We start from the raw sequence: 19,896 nt of genomic DNA, 5'->3' as shown, positions 1-19,896 counted from the left end.
TGTCAGGTAATCTATGGCAAATCCTCGGCCTCATCTCGCCAGATATCATCTCACTATCACCAATTCCATCAACGCTAAATAATCTCGTAGTTGATACAGCGTTGTTAAATAACCAAGTAAATAAATAAATCCTTCTGAAGCTGATTTGAGTCATTTCATCTTCAGACTTTACCTGTTACAATCCCTGAAGCAATTTCTAATGGTTGATGGGACTGTCTGCTTCCACGTTATTGGGATGAAGTCCATAGCCTCAAGAATATAGATTATGAGATTCTCCTTTCCTACATCAGTTTCTTCAATTGCATGTTATACCACAGTCTAGTATATACAGTCACGAAGCTCAATATGTAGTGAATATGGATCCATAGATAGATGCTAACCACTAGGATTGCTAATATCGCCTCATTACAGACAATGCGAAATAGTACCGGCACAGTCTATTGTTCCTAGCACCCTCACAACTCAAGCTTCGTGACTGTATATACTAGACTGTGGTTATACTATCATTTTCTTGTAGAGCCTTTAAAGTTTGCAGTAATGTCCAAATCAAGCAGTTGCACTTTCCTAATGCAGTTGGCTGGAAAAATATACTACTTTAATATTTTGTAGAGGAAGATGCACAATGGTCCATAAAGGGAAGGATCTTTTCCTTCATGCTTGCATCTAGTTCCTTAAGCCATTTTTTCATTAAATTACAAGTCATATAGACATTGCTGGACGTGTAATCTGTAGATTTTGTTTTGACTTCCTTAAAACAACTGGATTTTGTGATTTTCCGATGACAAGCAGTCGAAGTTCGAGTTTCATTACAAATTGTAGCCAACAGGACAGTAACGTGGATTTTACTCTTCTTTCCTTTCCCTTCTGAGAAAGAGTTTTACCTGGTAGAAGATTATAACCAAGAGAGGTCCATTTCATTACAGTTAAATAATCTCAGGTCTATAATTTCTAATTATTCCTGGCAGCTCCTCTTATTCAGTACCATATTGCGTTGTTTGTTATCCACTGCTTTGGATTCACTACAAATCATCCCTCTAGTTATACCATAGTGATCCTTGAATCCGTGCAGCCACCCAATGGATGCTGTAAAATCAGAGCAGAAATTCATCATCTTAGCAAATTCAAGGGCCTTTGATTTCAACATTTCCCACTAATAGGCAAAGTGGCTGCTTGTTTTGTTCAAACCATGTAGAAAGCACCTTTTCCATGTCTGAAAACTTTCCTTCCTTTAGATGACTATGTTTTGCAAATTTAAATCTTAATTTAGAAATATATCCTAAAATTGTCTCTTTATTGCTAACGTTATACACAATGGCTAGACCAGTCACAATTTGCTGTTTTTTATTTATGTGAATTGTCATCCACTTCTCGAGTTAATCTCACTTTTTCTTCTAGAAAGGAACATTTTCGTTCCCCTATCACTCATGGTTGCTGTAGACATGCTGAGCAATCACCTTCATTGACGTGAAAACGAATAAACTTTGATTCCCATGTTATATGGTGTGGTATCTATCATGTACTGTAGTAAAATGTCGACTTACTGCATTCTCTCTCCCTTTATAAACCAGAACTGTTGGTGCAGTAACATGACTTCTGTCTTGTATCTTTGAACTAGCTCTGTTGTGCCACACGATACACATTCATGTTGTGTTCTGAGGACAAGACTGGAGTATCAATATATACAACTAAACCTTAAAAATTGAAAATATTTTATGTATAAAATGTATATTACATATAACTCAAAGAAAATGTATTTGTAATTAAATATTGTTTTGTAAGGACATTAAAAATCTAAACTTAAATCAGAACTACATAGAACCAGGTTATGTATAAACCAGTTTCAACTGTAAATGTTTCCAGCTACATGTTCATGATCAGAAGTCAATTATATCTTACTCCCCAATATTCCCTTACAGTTTCTAAATGTGTTCAATTACATTTTATGTATTCATGTATATTTACTGACTTTTTCATGTATTCAATGAATTGTGAATCACTAATTAAGCATATGAAATCAGAATTTTGAGTTTTGTGTAGTTTAAGATTCACTGTGTTCAGCATAGTGAGAAATTGTTTGGTTAATGCACAATATTATAGATGTAGAAACATCCACCGTTTTAGTGAAGTCAAAGAAGGATAGATGAGCTTCTGTTTGTTTTGTCTGATGATGAAACCATTATGTTGCTCTGAAACATTGCATGGTTCTTCATCTATAACATGGTGCGGAAAAAAAAATTCACATCAGAATTTGACTTTCTTCAGTACTCAGCTTTATCTTCAGGTATAAAGGAAGTTACAAGAAATGTTAGTGTATAAGAGATGATATTTGATTAATTTCGTGTTCGCCTTTCCTCTATAAGCTCTTTTAATTTTTTTGGGTAGGGGAAGACAGAACATCATCTTCTGAAATGATCATAATTATTGCTAATGCTTTTAATGACTAATTAATTGTTATTTCACTTTCAACATATGATAAAATTAATTTGTTTGCAGTACTAATTGCATGCTTCAAAAGAGCGTCTTTGTGGTGAAAACAGTTGTTATCTTATTATGAATTTTGCTTTTTTATATAGTGTCAATAATATCAGCATATTCTGCAGAATTGATCAGGAACAATGAACAGGTTTGAGTCATAGATTGTTTTAAATCTGGTGGGTTTGTTGTTGCATGTGTGGCTGGCCTGTAGAGTTGACCTTGGATATTATTTAGCTAACTTAAGTGTTCTGTTACTGGTAGGTTATAGTTAACCTTGGAGCACTGGACAGTGAAGGAATGAATGCAGTTGCTCCATACTGGTACTTATTAGAACTGGTTTCATCACAGAAACCAAGTGAGCATTTCAATGAGAACTTAACTGATGTGATGTCTATATCCATTGGTGGTGGAACAATAGTGTGAAAAAGGCAATTTAAAAAATAAATCGCCAGATGATTGAACTCGCTCATTGCACACACCACAAAACAGTGTGAGTATGGGCATCTGTGCAATGAGTCCATGCAGATCAGCAAAGAAGCATACCATTGCGTTCCAAATATCAGACTGCAGCATGCAGCAAATTTTACACGAATACTTGAAATTTCATCCTAAAAAACAGCTGCACGATGTCTCTCCAATGAAGATAAGAAAGTGTGCTTGGAATTCTGTCACCAGTTAATGCATTTAATTAATAATCCAATATCCAACATTGATAAATAATCTTTTGATGAGTTACGAAATACACTTCCTTCCCAGTGGAACTGTAAATAAACATAATATGAGTTACTGGGCTGCTGACAATCTCTGCGAACTCGATCAGTATCTTTTCCATTATCCCAAATTGAAAAATGGTGTGTTTTTATCAGCTACCAAAATAATCGGGCCACATTTCATTGAGAATAAAGTTATAGAGTTTACTGTGAATACCGTGTGCTACAATGATATGATGGGAACTTGTCTTGTACCAAATACACGTGAAATTCAGGAACAAATTAAATCTGTGGTTCCAACAAGATGGTGTAACTGTGCACAGTGAAAAAATTAGTATGACAGGTATGCAGAACTTGTTTCCAGAACATATAATTTCCTATTTCGGGGACATACCTTGATCACCTCATTCACCATACCTTGCAGATCCCGAAATTTTCATGTGGAGCCATCTCAAGGAGAAAGCTTATAACAGCAGAGCAGCAGACTTGGAAAACTAAAAGAGTGAATCCAAGAGAAAATAAATGGATACAGTCAGAGACACAAAAATAATAATGAGCAACTTTCACTGTCACATACAAGAATGCATTCAAAGTGATGATGTGCAGTGAAAAAATGTTATGTTCAAAAAGTGAAAAATTTTTCTGAAAGTCCAATAACTGTAAACTGTAGTCTAAGAGAATGTATCAAAATTATAAATATATGCTAGGAATTTAAATCTTTTTCATTTTAAAATTTGTTCATTGAATCAGCCAAACTCTGTATATTAAGCTTTTTAGATGTGTTTTCCAGAAATGTTGTACATGAAAGTGAAATACCCAATGCATGCTTCTGCAACAGGTTTCATACATTCACTCAGAATAATTTTTTTCTCCTTTCATAAATTTTGTAGGTTTATTATATAAAGTATAAGTTCTGAAAAAATACATTTGTTATGTAAAAGTAAGATTTCTTTGGTATTACAGTCGGTCATAAAGAATAAGCAGAATGAGACAGGAGAGGACGTGTTTGCTTAATATTTCAGGTTTGGATTTTGATCCCAAAGGCCACAGTCATATAATGTGTTTGGATTCCTTGTTACTTCTTCCCTGAGAAAAGCTGTGGCAGAACTGTAAAATAGGATATGTGTTATTTCCTTCCAAATTTCTCTCTGTTTTTCATTTCATAACCATGTTATTACCTTGAAAACACTGAATTACCTAATGAAGTTGTGTTCTTTTTTTCTTCAGGAACTGTACAGTAGGCTTTGTAGTTGTTTGAAACATCATATAAATATAAAAATGTTAATAAGGACATACTACAAATAATGCTTTAAAATCTATGTTAGTAACCTCTTTAATATGAATTATGATTGTAACAGTAAAAATTAATTTTCATTGTGTATTATTTTTAAAACTAAGTTTTAGAAGACCTATGTCTGTTTTAGGCATTCATGCATGTTTCACAGAATATTGAAGAGATAATATGAGAATTTTAGAATATATTTAAAGGTTTTATTTAGACCTAATGACAAGAAGAAAGCTATTTGTTTGAAGAGAAAACCTCATTTCTGTGCATAAATATTTTGAAAGTAAACTAATCTGAAATATGAGAAGGGAAATTTGACCTTCTAAATGAAAATGTGCCATTGCATTGAGAGGTATGTTGTCGTCTATAATTAATAACACTAGGGAACAAAAAAAAAAAAATTCTTTTTCATTCCTCCAGAGTGAAAAATAGCTGATTCCTATGAAAATCCATGTGCTAATTCCGGAAATGCCTTTGAATTTTTCCTATTGGGCTTAGTTCATAAGATATCCGAGAAAAATTAAATAAAATTAAAATTATGTTATTTTTAATGGTCAATTTAAATGTCAATTGAAATTTTTATATTTTTTAAGACAATGAAGGGTACTTGTTAGTGAAAATAGAAATTAATTGAATTTATATACTACTGGGTTCAAAAAGTTCTCGGAATTTTACTACAATTTTTCGTATTAATATATAACAAGGGATATTATACATTTGTTTTGTTGGTAACATTCATGATGTCATTTCCTTAAAGTTTGTTGATAATGGCGATTGTTGGTTTTGAGTTGTAGGCAATTGTTTATCATAGTGTTTTGTTTGTTCGTCGCATTTTGTAATTATGTCCACAGAGCAACGTACAAACATCAAGTTCTGTGTTTGTTACACAAAACTCCTGCAGAGACATTAAGATTGTTGGAAGAAGCATATGGCGAAGCAGCAATGAAAAAAACTCAAGTGTATGCCTGGCATAAACGCTTTTCTGGTGGCCGCGATAGCATCAAAGATGACGTACGCAGCGGCCGACCAACAACTGCAACAAATGAAGCAATCGCTCAGCGTGTGCGTAATGTTGTGAGGGACGACCGACGTAAAACCATAAAAGAGATAGCAGCAGAGGTCGGAATATCAGTCGGAAGTGTACACAATGTTCTTCACAAGCATCTCAACATGCATTACGTGTCTCAGAAGTTAGTTCCGAAAATGTTGTCGGCAGAACAGAAAGAAACAAGAATGACTCTTGCAGGGACATGATCAGTATGGCTGATGAAGATGGTGATTTCTTAAACAAAATTATTGCTGGTGATGAAACTTGGTGCTACTTGTACGACCCAGTCCCTAAACGACAGTCATCTGAGTGGAAATCGAAAACATCTCCCAGGAAGCAAAAATTTCCTAGGGACACTTCCAAAGGCAAAGTTATGTTGGAAGTTTTCTTCGACTCTCAGGGTCTCATCCACCACGAGTTCATTCCAGAAGGTCGTACTGTAACGAAAGAATTGTACGTAGAAATCCTCCCTCGCCTCCGGGACGCAGTGAGAAGGAAACGTCCAGAAAAGTGTGTAGAAAACAACTGGTTCCTTATGCATGACAATGCACCTGCTCATCGCGCAATTATTGTAAAGAATTTTCTTGCCAGGCACAACATAACTGCTTTGGATCACCCACCATACTCTCCTGATCTCTCACCACCTGATTACTTTCTGTTTCCCCCGTCTGAAAAGTCATCTGAAAGGACGGAGATTCAGTGCTGAAGAGGTTATCGCAAACGCGATGAGAGCACCAAGACGGGTTTCACAAAATGGCTTCCAGGAACTCTACACGCGTTGGCAAAAGTGTGTTGTTGCGGAAGGCAACTATTTTGAAGGGAATGCTGTAGAATAGTGTTTAAGGCACGTTGTTTCTATGATACTAGCAAGTTCCGGGAACTTTTTGAACCTAGTATGTAAACCGCTTAAAATATTAGCAATAGAAATAATATAACTTATACCTGCATAGGTCCTAAAAATGATTGCTGTTTGTGACTTTTTCTTGTAATTGTAATTACTGTTCCTCTCCAGAAACCAGCAGTAATCCTCCATCATTGCAGGATCCCAATGATGTTGATAACATTTTTGCATTGTGGCTGTGTCTTGATGAAAATGCTGTCCCTGTTCATCACTAACAGCACCCAAATTTTCAGGAAAAAAGTCTAAGTGTGAATGGAGGAAATGCACTTGCAGTGACATCCTACAGCCCATTTCTTTGTAACACTAATAATGTGTCCACTAAAGATTCATATTGTTCATCCTTCTTATTGCCAAGAAACCCTTTCACCACTTTTAAAAGCATGCCAAGCTGCCAGTTCCACATTTGTTAACTTACTTTAAAAAATGTCGTCTTTTAAAAGCTTCCTTATCTGTGGGCAACGAAAATACCCTCCTTTAACTTTGCATATCTTAAACTGGAAAATAATTCTTGGAGGTAACAAAAACCACTGCCTTCTCTATTCAATCCTTTGACAAACTGTTTCATTAATCTCAATTTTATGTGCAGAGGGGCAGAAGAATATTTGTGGGATTCACAAGTAGTTTATGCTTCACATTGCATTTACAAGAAATGAATTCCTATCTAGTTGCCCAGTGTTTAATGTTATAATTTTTTTCTTTATCTCGACTGTCCCACAAACACATGAAGCAACAGTATTTGGTGAACCCTCCCTGCATTCCTACAAGAAGTCCAGATCACCACATATTTGCCATTAATATAACTCGCAATTAATTAAATTAAGGATCATGGACAACTTTTCATATGTTTCTTTCAAACCTACTGAGTAAAGCAAAGGGACTGAGGGGAATACATTCCCATCGTTCAGCAAAACTGCTTTTAAACTTAACTTGTGTTCATTGTCAATATGTCGAAGGTTAAAACAAAACTTTCCAGTAATGTGAAATACTACACCCCATAAGGGCTTTGTGGATCCAAAGTGCCAACAATCACACTGACCACATGTCACACAAGGATATCTGTTGTTTCATCAATAGCAACCATACATTGCAGTTTTTTTAGTGTGTGTGTGTCTGATGTCACCAGTACACATGGAATAACATTTCTTTACATGGTACTTCGTAAAGTAGATGGATGTGAGATTGATTTCTTAGTGTATTTTGCTAGAAACGCGATTAATTTCAATTGAAACCTTGAAAAAATTTGGAGCAGAATTAGTGAACCCAATCGCAATAATAAATAATGTTTCATACAAATTTAACAATGTGCAAGATGATATAAGGGAAAATATATCTGAGAAAATGAGATATGTCTTGCAGAAAAAGAAGGATTCACAACTCTCCGTAAAATTGCTGAAGTTATTAGTGGGGATTGTAATGCAGCCGACATATAAATTATTGTCATAAAATACTCAAATCTGTACCTGCAGTTACAGCAGCTGTTGAATACTGCTTCTCTGCATACAATATTTTTTTTCCGATACTCATCACTTATTTAGTTTTGAATTGCAGTAACATGAAAAAAATAAAGGTGCAAAAATCAGACCCGTCAAGTAATTATTATATGTATATGTATAGATTGTAGATCATGCAGTTACTGTCCTACCTCTCCAATGCCTCATACTTCTGTCAGAGCCATGCAATACTTGTTCATAAACAATGAAGTCTGAACCGCACCAAACCATGTAACAGCGCACCAGAAATTGCCCCAATGTCTAGCCTTTATACTCTTAGATTGTCACAAAAAGAACTTCAACAAAAGATGCTTGTGTTACTATGATTTATCTAAAAAAAAAGTCAGATTGCTATGTTGTATAGTTAAATATTTTATCCCAGTAAATGTGGTGGAAGATAGCAGATGATAATTAGTACCAAAACCAATCAAAAAGTGTCCGACCTATGGCTGATGAAAATAGACTAGCTTAGTTATTCATAATTCAGTACTATTAATAGGGGACAATAGTAAGAATCAAGTAATTTATGAAGTTATGGAAGTGTTGTAATGAAATAAAAACTGCAATAAATTACAATCCATTTTTATACGACTGTTGTGCCTTAGATGTTCTATTCAACATTGACTGGTTGTTGTTACATTTTCTGCAATAGGAACACCACAGCAGGTGTCCATTTGATTTCTGTTCATAATGAACTATTTAAATATTATAGTTCGATGCACTGGAGAAGATTAGAAACATTCACAATTGCACTGTCTGATAGTTCGTTCACTACTGAACAGAATACCACAACCACAAAACGTTTCGTGCACACATGCACAACAATCAAACTTGTTTTGTTTGTTACTATACCATATTTGGAACAGAGGGAGTACTATTTTCTTAACCTTACTCCTGTTTTTTTGTTACTTCACCAGAAGGAAAAGTAAATATCGCCATTAAGTTCCCTTCTGGTAATTGAATTTACAGCCAGGTGTACAAACCTTGGCATTTTATTTAGGCCTAATTATTCTAAAATAAAACAAGTGACATTGATGAGTGCTGTGAAATTTGTATCTCAAATTAGCTATAACATATCGCTTATCTTATAGCGTTAGAATATGTTTTGTTTGTCAAAAACTTTATGAGACACTGAAACTAACATACCCTAAGGTTCACCTTTCAGTTTCCCCCTCTCCCGAAATTTAATAATTTGAGAAACGTGATGTATAAAGTTTAAGAGAACATAACCTCTGTTTTCTATTGGATGAAATGTACAATGAGAGAAAGGCATTCTCAAATTTGAAGGAAAACCCATTTTTCTAATGGTTGAAATTCTCAGTACCGGTATGTGATAATGTAGTCAGAACAACAGAATCAACTTGTAACCATTACTGCCAAGTGCTGCAGATCACGAAAGAACTAGGCTACAAAGTCGTTAATGTAGCATGTCTTGTGGCCACACGTAGCTACATTTAATGCAGAAACTGAGCAGTATTTGTAGCATTGTCTGGTCACTCATTTTGCGACAATTACAGAAACTACACTTGTCGCAGAAAACCTGCTAAATTTACAGCTCGTCTGGCCATAACCTTAAAGACCAGTTTCGTTTTCTCCAACACTTTGTTCCCAATTCTTTAATATCCTCCTCCCATCTCTTCCTAGGTCTGTCGATACATCTTTTACCATCTGATTTACCACTGGATATCTTTTTGATTAGGGATCTTTCATTACTTCTTCCAATGTGCCAAACCCATCTAAGCCTTGAGCTTTTTATTTCTCCAATAATCTGTGGGTTTCCATATAACTCATATAGCTCCTTGTTATTGTAAGCTTTCCATTCTCCATTTTCAAAGTTTGGTCCACATATTCGCAGAATTTTCCTTTACCATGCCGCAGTTTTTCTTTCATCCTTTAATAAACTCCATGTTTCAGATGCATATGTTACCACTGGTCTAATTACTGTTCTATAATTTTTTTTCTATTATCAGGCAGTACATCTCACTTGACAATATGTGTCAGTTGAAGAACAATTGTTTGTATACTTCTGAAGTCTGATTAGTGTAATATGTAGCTAATTGGCGATGTATACAATGGAGGGGGGAAAAGAACTCGCCATCCTACCCCATTATCTTTTGGCATAGTTGCCTCATAAGTGGTGCCTGTTGGTATCACTTGTGAGGTTCAGACCTGTCTTTGTACAGTTGACTAAACAAACAATTTTCTTTTTTCCATTCGTGGAGAGGTAGATTTCATTAGATTGTATGCACACTATATTGTACTATACACTATGCTGTAAAGACCCAGAAACAAAATTTGGGCCATCTGAATTTCCTAGGAACTTAGAAAATTCAGATGGCCCAAAGTTCGCTTCTGGGTCTGTACTATACTATACTATACTATACTATACTATACTATTACTGTACTGTACAATTCTATACCATACCATACTACAGAATTTATAATCCTGTAGGTGTACTATCTACAGTTCTTTTATTATATCTCTGCCAGTAAGTGACCAGTAACTTTCAAGGTGCTTATCATGGTCGTGGGTATCAGATCATTAAAAAGCATTGCAAGCTTCTGTTATCTCTCTTCCCCCTCACCACAAACTGTGACGTTGCACAGAGACAGAGATATAATCAAAGATTTGTAGAATACTGTAAAAATTTCACGTAAATAGATTTAGTAGTTTCAGAGAAAAATGAACTTAATTTTGAAAAATATTAACTTATAGGAAACTGAATTTAAAAAGAAAAAAGATGATTGAATTACATGGTCCGTCATATTTAAAGAGACCATTTAAAGGGTTTATGTACAGATACTCCCACAACGATTTCCCTTAAACATTTTATAAAGATAAACCATTACAGCTGAAGAATGGAGAATTCATTCTTCTTACAGATCTGAAAAGATATTGTTACAGTGCACATAACTTGAAAATATAATTTTATAATTTTGTCTTCAATTGCATACGAAATTCATTAGGCATTTTGTATTAAATGGTATTATGACACAGTCATTATGACAAATTCCAAACATATATCACAACTACTTTACATTTGTAAATAAATACATAAGCTTACATAATCTTTTAATTGGATAATTATCTGAACCATGCTGATGACATATTGTAATTTCAAATGATATACTGAAATTTAAGAATTTATGTTAGGATAATGGCACTGCAAGTGACATGGTGTTGTCACCTTCCCCTTCCTCCTTCATATTGCTCACCTCGCTTACACAGTCAATGTCACTGTCTTCTCTTAAACTTAATATTCTTCTCGCCAAGATTTGATCCCTACCCTCTTTCTTTACAGAATCCTCTTTCTGCAGTTCTGCATGTCAAAAACAAGTCTCTTGCGTTTCTTTCCTTTTTGCTTAATAATAAATACAGTAATAATTTATTCTCCATTGTATAAAATTAACTAAACCACTAATAATAATGGAATAGATTAATTAAAATTACTAAAAGTAAATTAAATATTTCTTAACACTATGCTTAGTTTAAATAATGTTAATTGAACATTTCACTATTTAATATTCAACCACATATTCCACAGTGATACTATTTTAATTGACTTCCTTATCAGATGAGATATGACTCCTACAGTATGCAGCTCCATTTGTTGTTTTAAGCTGGTAGTCTTTATCATCATCGAATTGAGTTGTCAGCACTTTACTTCAACAGTGTGAGCAGGAATTTCGGGAACCATTGAGAGTAAAAATATGAGACCTGCACTGACATGAACAGAAATACAAGCTCTGTTTATTAGAAGTATGCCCGTGTTTCTATTTCAAATACATTTTATGCACGAAAGAGAGAAAATAAATAAGCTTTCCTCAGTGTGACCTACATGTATCTGTACTAGACAGCACTGCGAGGTGGGGCATCACTATGACTCAACGCAGTGACTTCTTTTTAGTGACCTTGATATTCAATAAAGTTCTGTGGCTACTATAGTCATAACATACTTGTTCCTATCTATTTATGAGTGTAGCATTTGTTTTTTTCTCCTTATACTGTAATTCAGAACATCTGGTAATTAATTCAATTTAATAGACACTGAACAGCAAATGAAGTAACTTCTGTGACGGCCTATGTACTCGTAAGTGTACACCTGTTATTGAGGCTTTATTTTTATTTTTTATTAATGATGTAGTACCATATTGTAGACATATGGTGGTTTGAATTACATTTGAAATTAATTTCAATAATTGAAAATGAGAAAATATTGGGACTTAGGTGTTACTAATGAGACAGTTGGAACAATATTATGAAATGGGACAATCCTTCTTAAGAACACAGAACATATTATGTCTCTTTATCTCTTTCTCACACACACACACACACACACATGCACAAATACAGATTTAAACTTTAGAAGATCTTGAAAAACTTTAATAGTATTTTGACATAACAATTTGAAGTTGCATTCATTATAGTAGTGTTTATTTTAACATTACCATAGTTTAAGTTGAAATATTTTAGATTTTCAGTAGTTTTTTGCTTTCTCAATGTGTGAAGTGTAAAGAAAGTATTTCAATATTAGAAGGTCTCTCTATCCACCTGTCTAAATGTCTGTCTACGTCTTTGTATGGGATTTGTTCATATTCAGCATTTACTAACGAGTTAATTTTGGATATTTACATTTATTTGTTTGTTTATTAGTTATAATTAATTTATCTATTTATTTATGTAACAAAAATTGAATTACAATGTTACATTAAAAGAAAATAATTGTTAGGGAACAGAGGAGAAAAACACATTTCAGCATAAATAGTTACATAGCTTGAGAACTAAGAGTTATTACCTCGTCTTAATTTTCATCATAATATGTTACCCAAGAAAAATTCACTTGAGCATGGGGCATCATTTGCAGTTAATTATCTTGCTTTATCCTCCTATCTCTGTCACATTTCTTTAAACTTGTCGTTTAATGCTCTCAATGTATTGAGTGATTAATAATATCATGACTTACAGTGCTGGGAGGACAATCCAGATGTGTATGGAATTCGTCGATCAGGGCGTTCAAGAAAAGAGCCTGAGAGACTAAATGCAGCTGAGAGTGACTCCAGTGAAAGAGGAAAGCGGAAAGTTGTAACAAAAAAGGTTTCAAAGAGGCAAGTGACATTTGATAATTCACCATATATCAATAAAACACCTATTTATGTGTTTAAATATTAACTTTTGAATGATTGTCTTGAAATAGTTTAAACACTCCAATTTATTCAAAGTGAATGTGATATAAAAAAAATTAGCAGTTCATATATATATATATATATATATATATATATCAACTAATTACACTCTAAGAATCCTATTCAGTTCTGCATTCACTTTTTGCAAAAATAATTTTAAAATTGTCACTCTAGTTTTACTTTGATTTGCACCACTCACCAAATTAAACTTAATGTAATTAAAACAACTGAAATTTTAATTGCATGATATAATTAATAATTAATTACAAACTGTCCCCCATTGAGTGTAGCCCTTATAGACTCAGTATATCCTCAAAAAATAAATACATATATGCAAACACAGATAATTAAATTAAAAAAAAAATAAAGAATATGGGATGAAAATTACAATTTTGCTATTAATGTGGCACAATGTGATTAATCAGGATTTGACAGGAATTTTTTAACACTGTTATCACAATGTCATCCCTCAGAGATGTTGGCAGAGCAAATTGCCATCGAAATTCTTCGAAAAAAGTTGGTATAGTCCCTGGAGCACCTATGAGCAAGCTGAATACCTCAACGTGAATTAAGGCATATTTCAGCTTGAAATAGTTGACTGTAGGCTCATAGATCAACTTCTCATGGTGGACCTCGGTTGACTGATGACATCCTACTTCAAAACGTATTGTGGGGTCCGCAATGATGCTCTGTTTAGTGTCAGTATTGTACACTTTTATCGACTTGTCTCATTGACCCATTTTCAGCTAGACAAGAGATTTCTTCTTCTACTATCCAGCCCTTATTTCTTAATGTGGCAGCAATTTTGGATCTTGTAAGATCGTGTCTAGAGTTCCTCAAGAGCAATCCCTGTTTACAGAATCTCAAGACGTGTGCTGAAGTTTCAATCTCTGGGCAACCATGCCTGCACCGGGTACTGTCAAGAGATCTGCCGGGAACTGAATGAACAGCTGCTAAATTTGCTGTCATTTTCAGGCTAGATATCCATTCACTAGTCGAAAGCCCTTTCTTGTTATAGTAGGGAGCAAAGATATTGGCGGGTCGTACATAGCACATTTTTGCACGTACCACCCCCTCTCTTCTGACCTGTCCATGGGGGTGACTGACTGGCAGTGTGTCGATGCGTTCGGGTGTAGTTGCTTGCAAGCCAATCGTTGTGTATTGAGAGAGTATATAGTCATCGTAGCTGTTGTTTGTTCATTGTGTACATATTCAAACAGTATTTTTCAATACTAACAGTGGAATTAATTGCTTCTGTGCCTAGTTGAGCGACATGTCTAGAAAGGGAGCGGATACACGGAGCCAAGCGAAAAGAATCATTTATAGTGTTTATGAATACTTAAAAAAACTTAAAACATGTGAGGACATTAACAGTGTTATATCTGCAACTCAGAAAGCTACTGCAGATGCATGTGGAGTTTCTGAGCGTACAGTTCAAAGAATTTGTGCAGAAGCTAAATCAGCAGAAGAAACAAATATGGAAGTGCCAGGGCCATCTTTCTCTTCCCCCAAGAAGAATGTACCACATACGAAGGTAGTCACTGAATTTGATGATTTCGAGAAGGAGGTGGTTTGTAGGACAGTTCAAGAGTTCTACGAGAAAGGATTATATCCCACCAGAAGTAAAGTAACGGAAATCATGAAACAAAAAACCAACTTTACCGGTTCAAAATGGTCGATGGGCAGAATTCTGAAAGATCTTGGTTACCGTTACAAGAAGTGTAACGATGGTAGACACTTTTTAATGCAGAGAAACGACATAGTAGCATTGAGAATATCATTTTTGAGAAAAATGCACTTAATTAGAGAGGAGGTACCACCACGACCAGTCATTTATGTAGATGAAACGTGGATTAATCAGAATCATTCCAGGCAGTACATTTGGCAAAATTCCACCTCAACAGGTGGACTTAAGGTACCTGTTGGGAAGGGTTTGCGGTTAATTGTGTGTCATGCAGGTTCAGCACAGCATGGATTTATTGAAGAGGCAAGGCTTGTATTTCAGGCAAAGAATTCCGGGGACTACCACGACCAGATGAATGCCACAGTGTTTACAGAATGGTTTGTACATCTACTGGAAAGTTTAGAAGAAGGTAGTGTCATTGTGATGGACAATGCGAGTTACCATTCTGCATTAGTGGAGAAACTTCCTTCTTCTAACTCCAGAAAGGCAGACATTGTGTCATGGCTTATGACTAAAAACATTCCTCACGATCCTTCTCATACAGTTCCTGAATTGTTGCATATAGTGAATCAGCATAAGTCCATGTATAGGATGTATGAAATTGATCAGATCACATTAAATAGACAAAGCTACAATTGACGACTGGAAAAAGTGTGTTAGACATGCAGAGAAACTACAGGAAGAAGATTACAGGAAAGAGTGTATTCGAGACGTAACTACTCAAAATGTAATCATTAATTTAGAAAGTGACAGTTCTGACGATGTCTTCAGTGCAAGTAGTGAAAGTGAAGATATGTGAAGTGACTAATTTCAAAATGTAGGCTACTAAATGAAATGGTTTCCTTATTTTCAGTTTTTATTCCATTTCGACATATAATTGTCTTTAATATACCATTTTTATTACACGTGGTGTCAGTAGCTTCGTTTATGGTCTGCCAAAATTGCTTTGGATTATTTTTGTTTTTGTTGAATTTTTCAGAATAATATTTGATTCTCCGATTTCTTATTACATTAGAGAGAATATTAATTCTATATTTTCTGTAATAATTTAATCAAACAATGTTTTGTGGGTCACGTTTAACTTGCTTAGCTAACTTATCCCTAAATCGTATTGATTTAACAATACCTGTGGTAATCTAAGGTTTAATTTTTTTGTACTTACTTGAGAATTTGAGAGGGACATGATTAGAATATTTACAAATTAGGTTACAGAGTATTTTATGAAAATTATCGAAACATGTATCTGTGTCTTCATTGTAGAATATAGATTCCCAATTCATATTATTAATATGAGATATTAGGCTTTTATGATTTACCTATATTTAACTTATAATTGTCCGAAGGTTCAGTGGCTTCTCTGCTAATACTGTTATTACTGATTGACAACGAGATCTGTAAATTGCAGTTAGGTTAACAAGAGTATCATTAATAAGTGTTAATTGAAAATGTGTATAGCGTTGCAATGGGAAATGTCAATTTCACTTAAAGACACTACGATGTTTTCCTTAAAATATACATCCATACCATCACATTTATTATACTTATTATTTTTAACAATTTTTTATAACCATTAATATGATAGCCAGAGTCATGATCAAGCCAGGTTTCAGTTAGAACTATAATATCAAAGTAAAAGGAAAAATTAAGTAAAATACAGAGTTGGGAAAAGTTTTTGTTGATGCTACTAATGTTTAAGTGAAATATTTTAAGATCTGATAGTATATTGGCAATATACACATTGCAGTGAAGTAAATCGTTAAAAACCATTGTGTTGTTGTTATTATTATTATTATTATTATTATTATTATTATTATTATTATTAAATTTGCACTGATGGATTTCATTTAATATAGTATTACTAGCCATTGTTAAGTCAATTATATTGTATAATTAAAAGTGGGAACCGACACAATACTATTTATAAAACTTATTTACATCGTCAACATCAGTGATTTTACTCATCTTTTCTTGCAACTATTTTACCGTCTCTTGTCCATACAAATTTATAATTCTTCAGTCGTGCTGCATCCCTTGTCTTGTTCAAAAGGTCTCTGGTCACTGCTGTCAGTTGGTCACCTGCTGTGATTCTTTCTGCCGGAAGTTCCCTGTTGACTTTCTTTGTCGCAATCCCAGGACCGCTGTCATCTTTCTTGGCCTCATTTCTGAACAGCTGGAGCCATTCATCACGACTTCTACTCTTTGTGAAGTGGATGACAATAGGACGCGTCTTTCCTGGCCTGGATGGTATGCGATGTGCTATGCTTACATCATGTTGCACCAATTCACTACCGCCTATGACTTCCGATATTTGGTCATTGACTTCGTAAGTCGATTGTTCATCGATCTCCGGAACTCCAAATAGCATTATATTGTCTCTGCGTGTGTACTGCTGCAGATGACTCACTTCCTGCTTAAGATGGTCATTTTCTTGCACTAGCCTCTTCATCTCCTCCTGCGTGGAGTTGAGTTCATGTCTTGTGTGCGCCAATTCCTCTCTAAGACTATCGAACTTGGGAGACATGAATTCAACTGATTTTCTTAGTTCATTCGCCTCAAAATACGAATGCTATTCGATACCAGTATAGTAGTTATAAAATCATGTCGCATATTGTATACCAGTAGTTTGTATAATAACAAATGAAGTGTTCACTTGTGCTGTTGTTTAATGAAATAATTATAATGCTGCGCAGAGAAATTACACTATACTGACACACAAACAATGTTTATATATAAACACTATTTCGATGTTACAAATTTTAGGTTACGTAGCGAGGAGTGAAAGATGTTTCGGAAGCGACCCTTCGAAGAACGTTTACAGCTAAAGTAGGGGTGGAGCGTGGGTTGGGTTAGTATGGAGGGGTATACCTCCATCCACCAATATTCCTGCTCCCTAGTATAGCAATCCAACTGTTGGCAGCTGTTCGCTGTACATCTCAACACCTTTTCCCCATCCTGAAAGGATCTTCCATTATTCATATTCACGACACCGCAATTCTTCTCTAAAATGTCGAATTATAGCTTTAGTAAAGTCTTCAGGAAAAGAAAGACAGAGAGAATCACGACGATTTGAGTTCAAATCTAACTTTCTCATCATGTTAACATGCGGATAATCTGTTTTGATTAATGATAGACAGATGTTACAGTGTTGAAGAAAAACTTCCCACAAAGCCCATATTAACTGAAATCCTTTTAACTTTTTACTAGCATACAACAATGCTATTGGGAATATCAGTTGGGAGGAAAAGCATTTTTTTAACTGAGCTTCAATGGATCTTATCAACGTCTTCCAAAAAACTTCGAGATAATTTATGTAAAGGAGCCATTTGCAGGGGATATATGAGCTTGGGCCAGATATATTGATTAACAATATTAAGTTTTTGATCAGGCCGCAACATAGGTGTCGATACTAAACTGCAGTTTATCATTGAAAGTTATTCCTAAATATTTTATTGTGTCCAATGGCCTTTATATACGAGTCATGGCGGAGAAACAAAATCTTTTCAAGTAGCTTTTCTTTATGAATATTCATTAACGCCAATTTCTGAACATTAAGCTGTAGGCCAATATTTTGAAGTAAAGATGAATCATCATAACGGGCTCTTGTGCTGTGTTCATGGATTTACCAATGACAACTAGATCATCTGCAAAGGCTGATACAGTAAGACTGTCTAAATTTGAATTAATTTGGAAACTGTATTGGTCAATGATATGTTTTTCTGTCAGTTCTTTAATAGTGAATGGATAAATTTAAAAGGAGAGGGGACAATGGAGATCCTTGAAAAGCCCCTCTTTTGAGTTCAATACGATCAGACTTTGAACCTGAAGAATGGATGGTAGTGAAGTTTCCTTTGGTAAAAGTTTTTATTAATTCGTGAAGGCTGCACGTTAAGTGTTTGTTCTAGATGTTCAAAACCCACGTTATCAAAAGCCTGAGTTATATCCAACATGACGATATTAAGATCTTTCTTATCTTGCTTAGCTTCTCCTAAACAACTGTCAACTAACGAAATATTAATGTAAGTACCTGGTTGATTGACGAAACCCCTTTGGTTCTCATTCAAAAGGACGAATTGTCAAATTTTTACATCAATAACTCTCTCAATTAATCGTCTACCAACAGAACATATAGAAATCGGTCTCCAGTTGGAAAGATTGCATCGCTCCTCTATTTACAATAAGCTTCTCCAAAGCAACTATACTATGGAAATCGATCCTGGTTATTCTGTGAATAACTAGTGGATTCTTCTTTCAGCACATTTTCATTACATTTAGGCGTATATAGTCTTCTGTGGTATAGAGACATTGATGGAGTTTTAAGATACGTTCTTTGTCGCTGTCATTTTTAACTGCTTTATTTTACGAAGTTTTATTAAATTTGATGGTTATCTAGTGTCTGATTGAGTTTAAGGTGATAATGCCGGCAAAACGAGTCCAGGGTCCAGTGCCGATAGTTACCAGCATTTGCTCATAATGGGTTGAGGGAAAATCCTGTTAAAAATCTCAACCAGATAACTTGTCCCAACTAGGATTTGAACCCGGGCCTGCACCCGCTATCACTTGGGAGGGAACTATGGCCTGGAAGAATGATCCTCTGTCTAATCTTTTCGTGATAGGGTGCTGCTCCAAACTGTTTTCAAAATTAAAAGAACTTTGAAATTGTGGTTTTGGTCTACACAGGAATCTGACTACAATATAATTTCTTTGGCTCCGAGAATATTTTCCATCAAGAAAAAGTGTCGAACTTCACTCACCTTAAGTAGCTGCCATTTCGCTAGTAGAATAATACATTCAGGCCGAGATACATATGGCTCCATTATTCTCTTTACATGTTTACTGTATTTAAACATTTTTTATTATTGAGATCTCGATAATACACACTAGGGTTACTGGTACTAAAATGGTGAAATGTTGCAGAAACAACGAAGCTTGAAAATAACTTCAATACACAAGCAGTATAGGCGGAAACATGTTATGCAGGAATTGACAATAAAATTTTATTTTGATGCATACTGTACACAAGACAATTCACGTCTTCATTTTCATTTTGATATGTAACATTCATCATTCCATAGAAATTTTAAATTTATACACAAGCTTTCGCGTTTATGCAAATATCTAA

General features: G+C 34.7%; 1 protein-coding gene across 4 annotated transcripts in view; it reads left to right on the top strand.

The window, feature by feature from the left end:
• Positions 1–19,896, top strand: part of Chd1 (chromodomain-helicase-DNA-binding protein 1) — a 150,216-nt gene that overhangs the window by 37,171 nt on the left and 93,149 nt on the right. For all 4 annotated transcript variants that reach the window (XM_069827179.1, XM_069827180.1, XM_069827178.1 and 1 more), the window contains one exon: positions 12,876–13,015. In XM_069827179.1, the coding sequence (XP_069683280.1) occupies positions 12,876–13,015 (140 nt within the window). The remainder of the gene's footprint in view (positions 1–12,875; positions 13,016–19,896) is intronic.

This window comes from Periplaneta americana, chromosome 1 (assembly GCF_040183065.1).
Source record: "Periplaneta americana isolate PAMFEO1 chromosome 1, P.americana_PAMFEO1_priV1, whole genome shotgun sequence".
NCBI lineage: Eukaryota > Metazoa > Arthropoda > Insecta > Blattodea > Blattidae > Periplaneta > Periplaneta americana.
The sequence above is the reverse complement of the archived record's forward strand: the minus strand, read 5'-3'. Positions and strand labels throughout refer to the sequence as shown.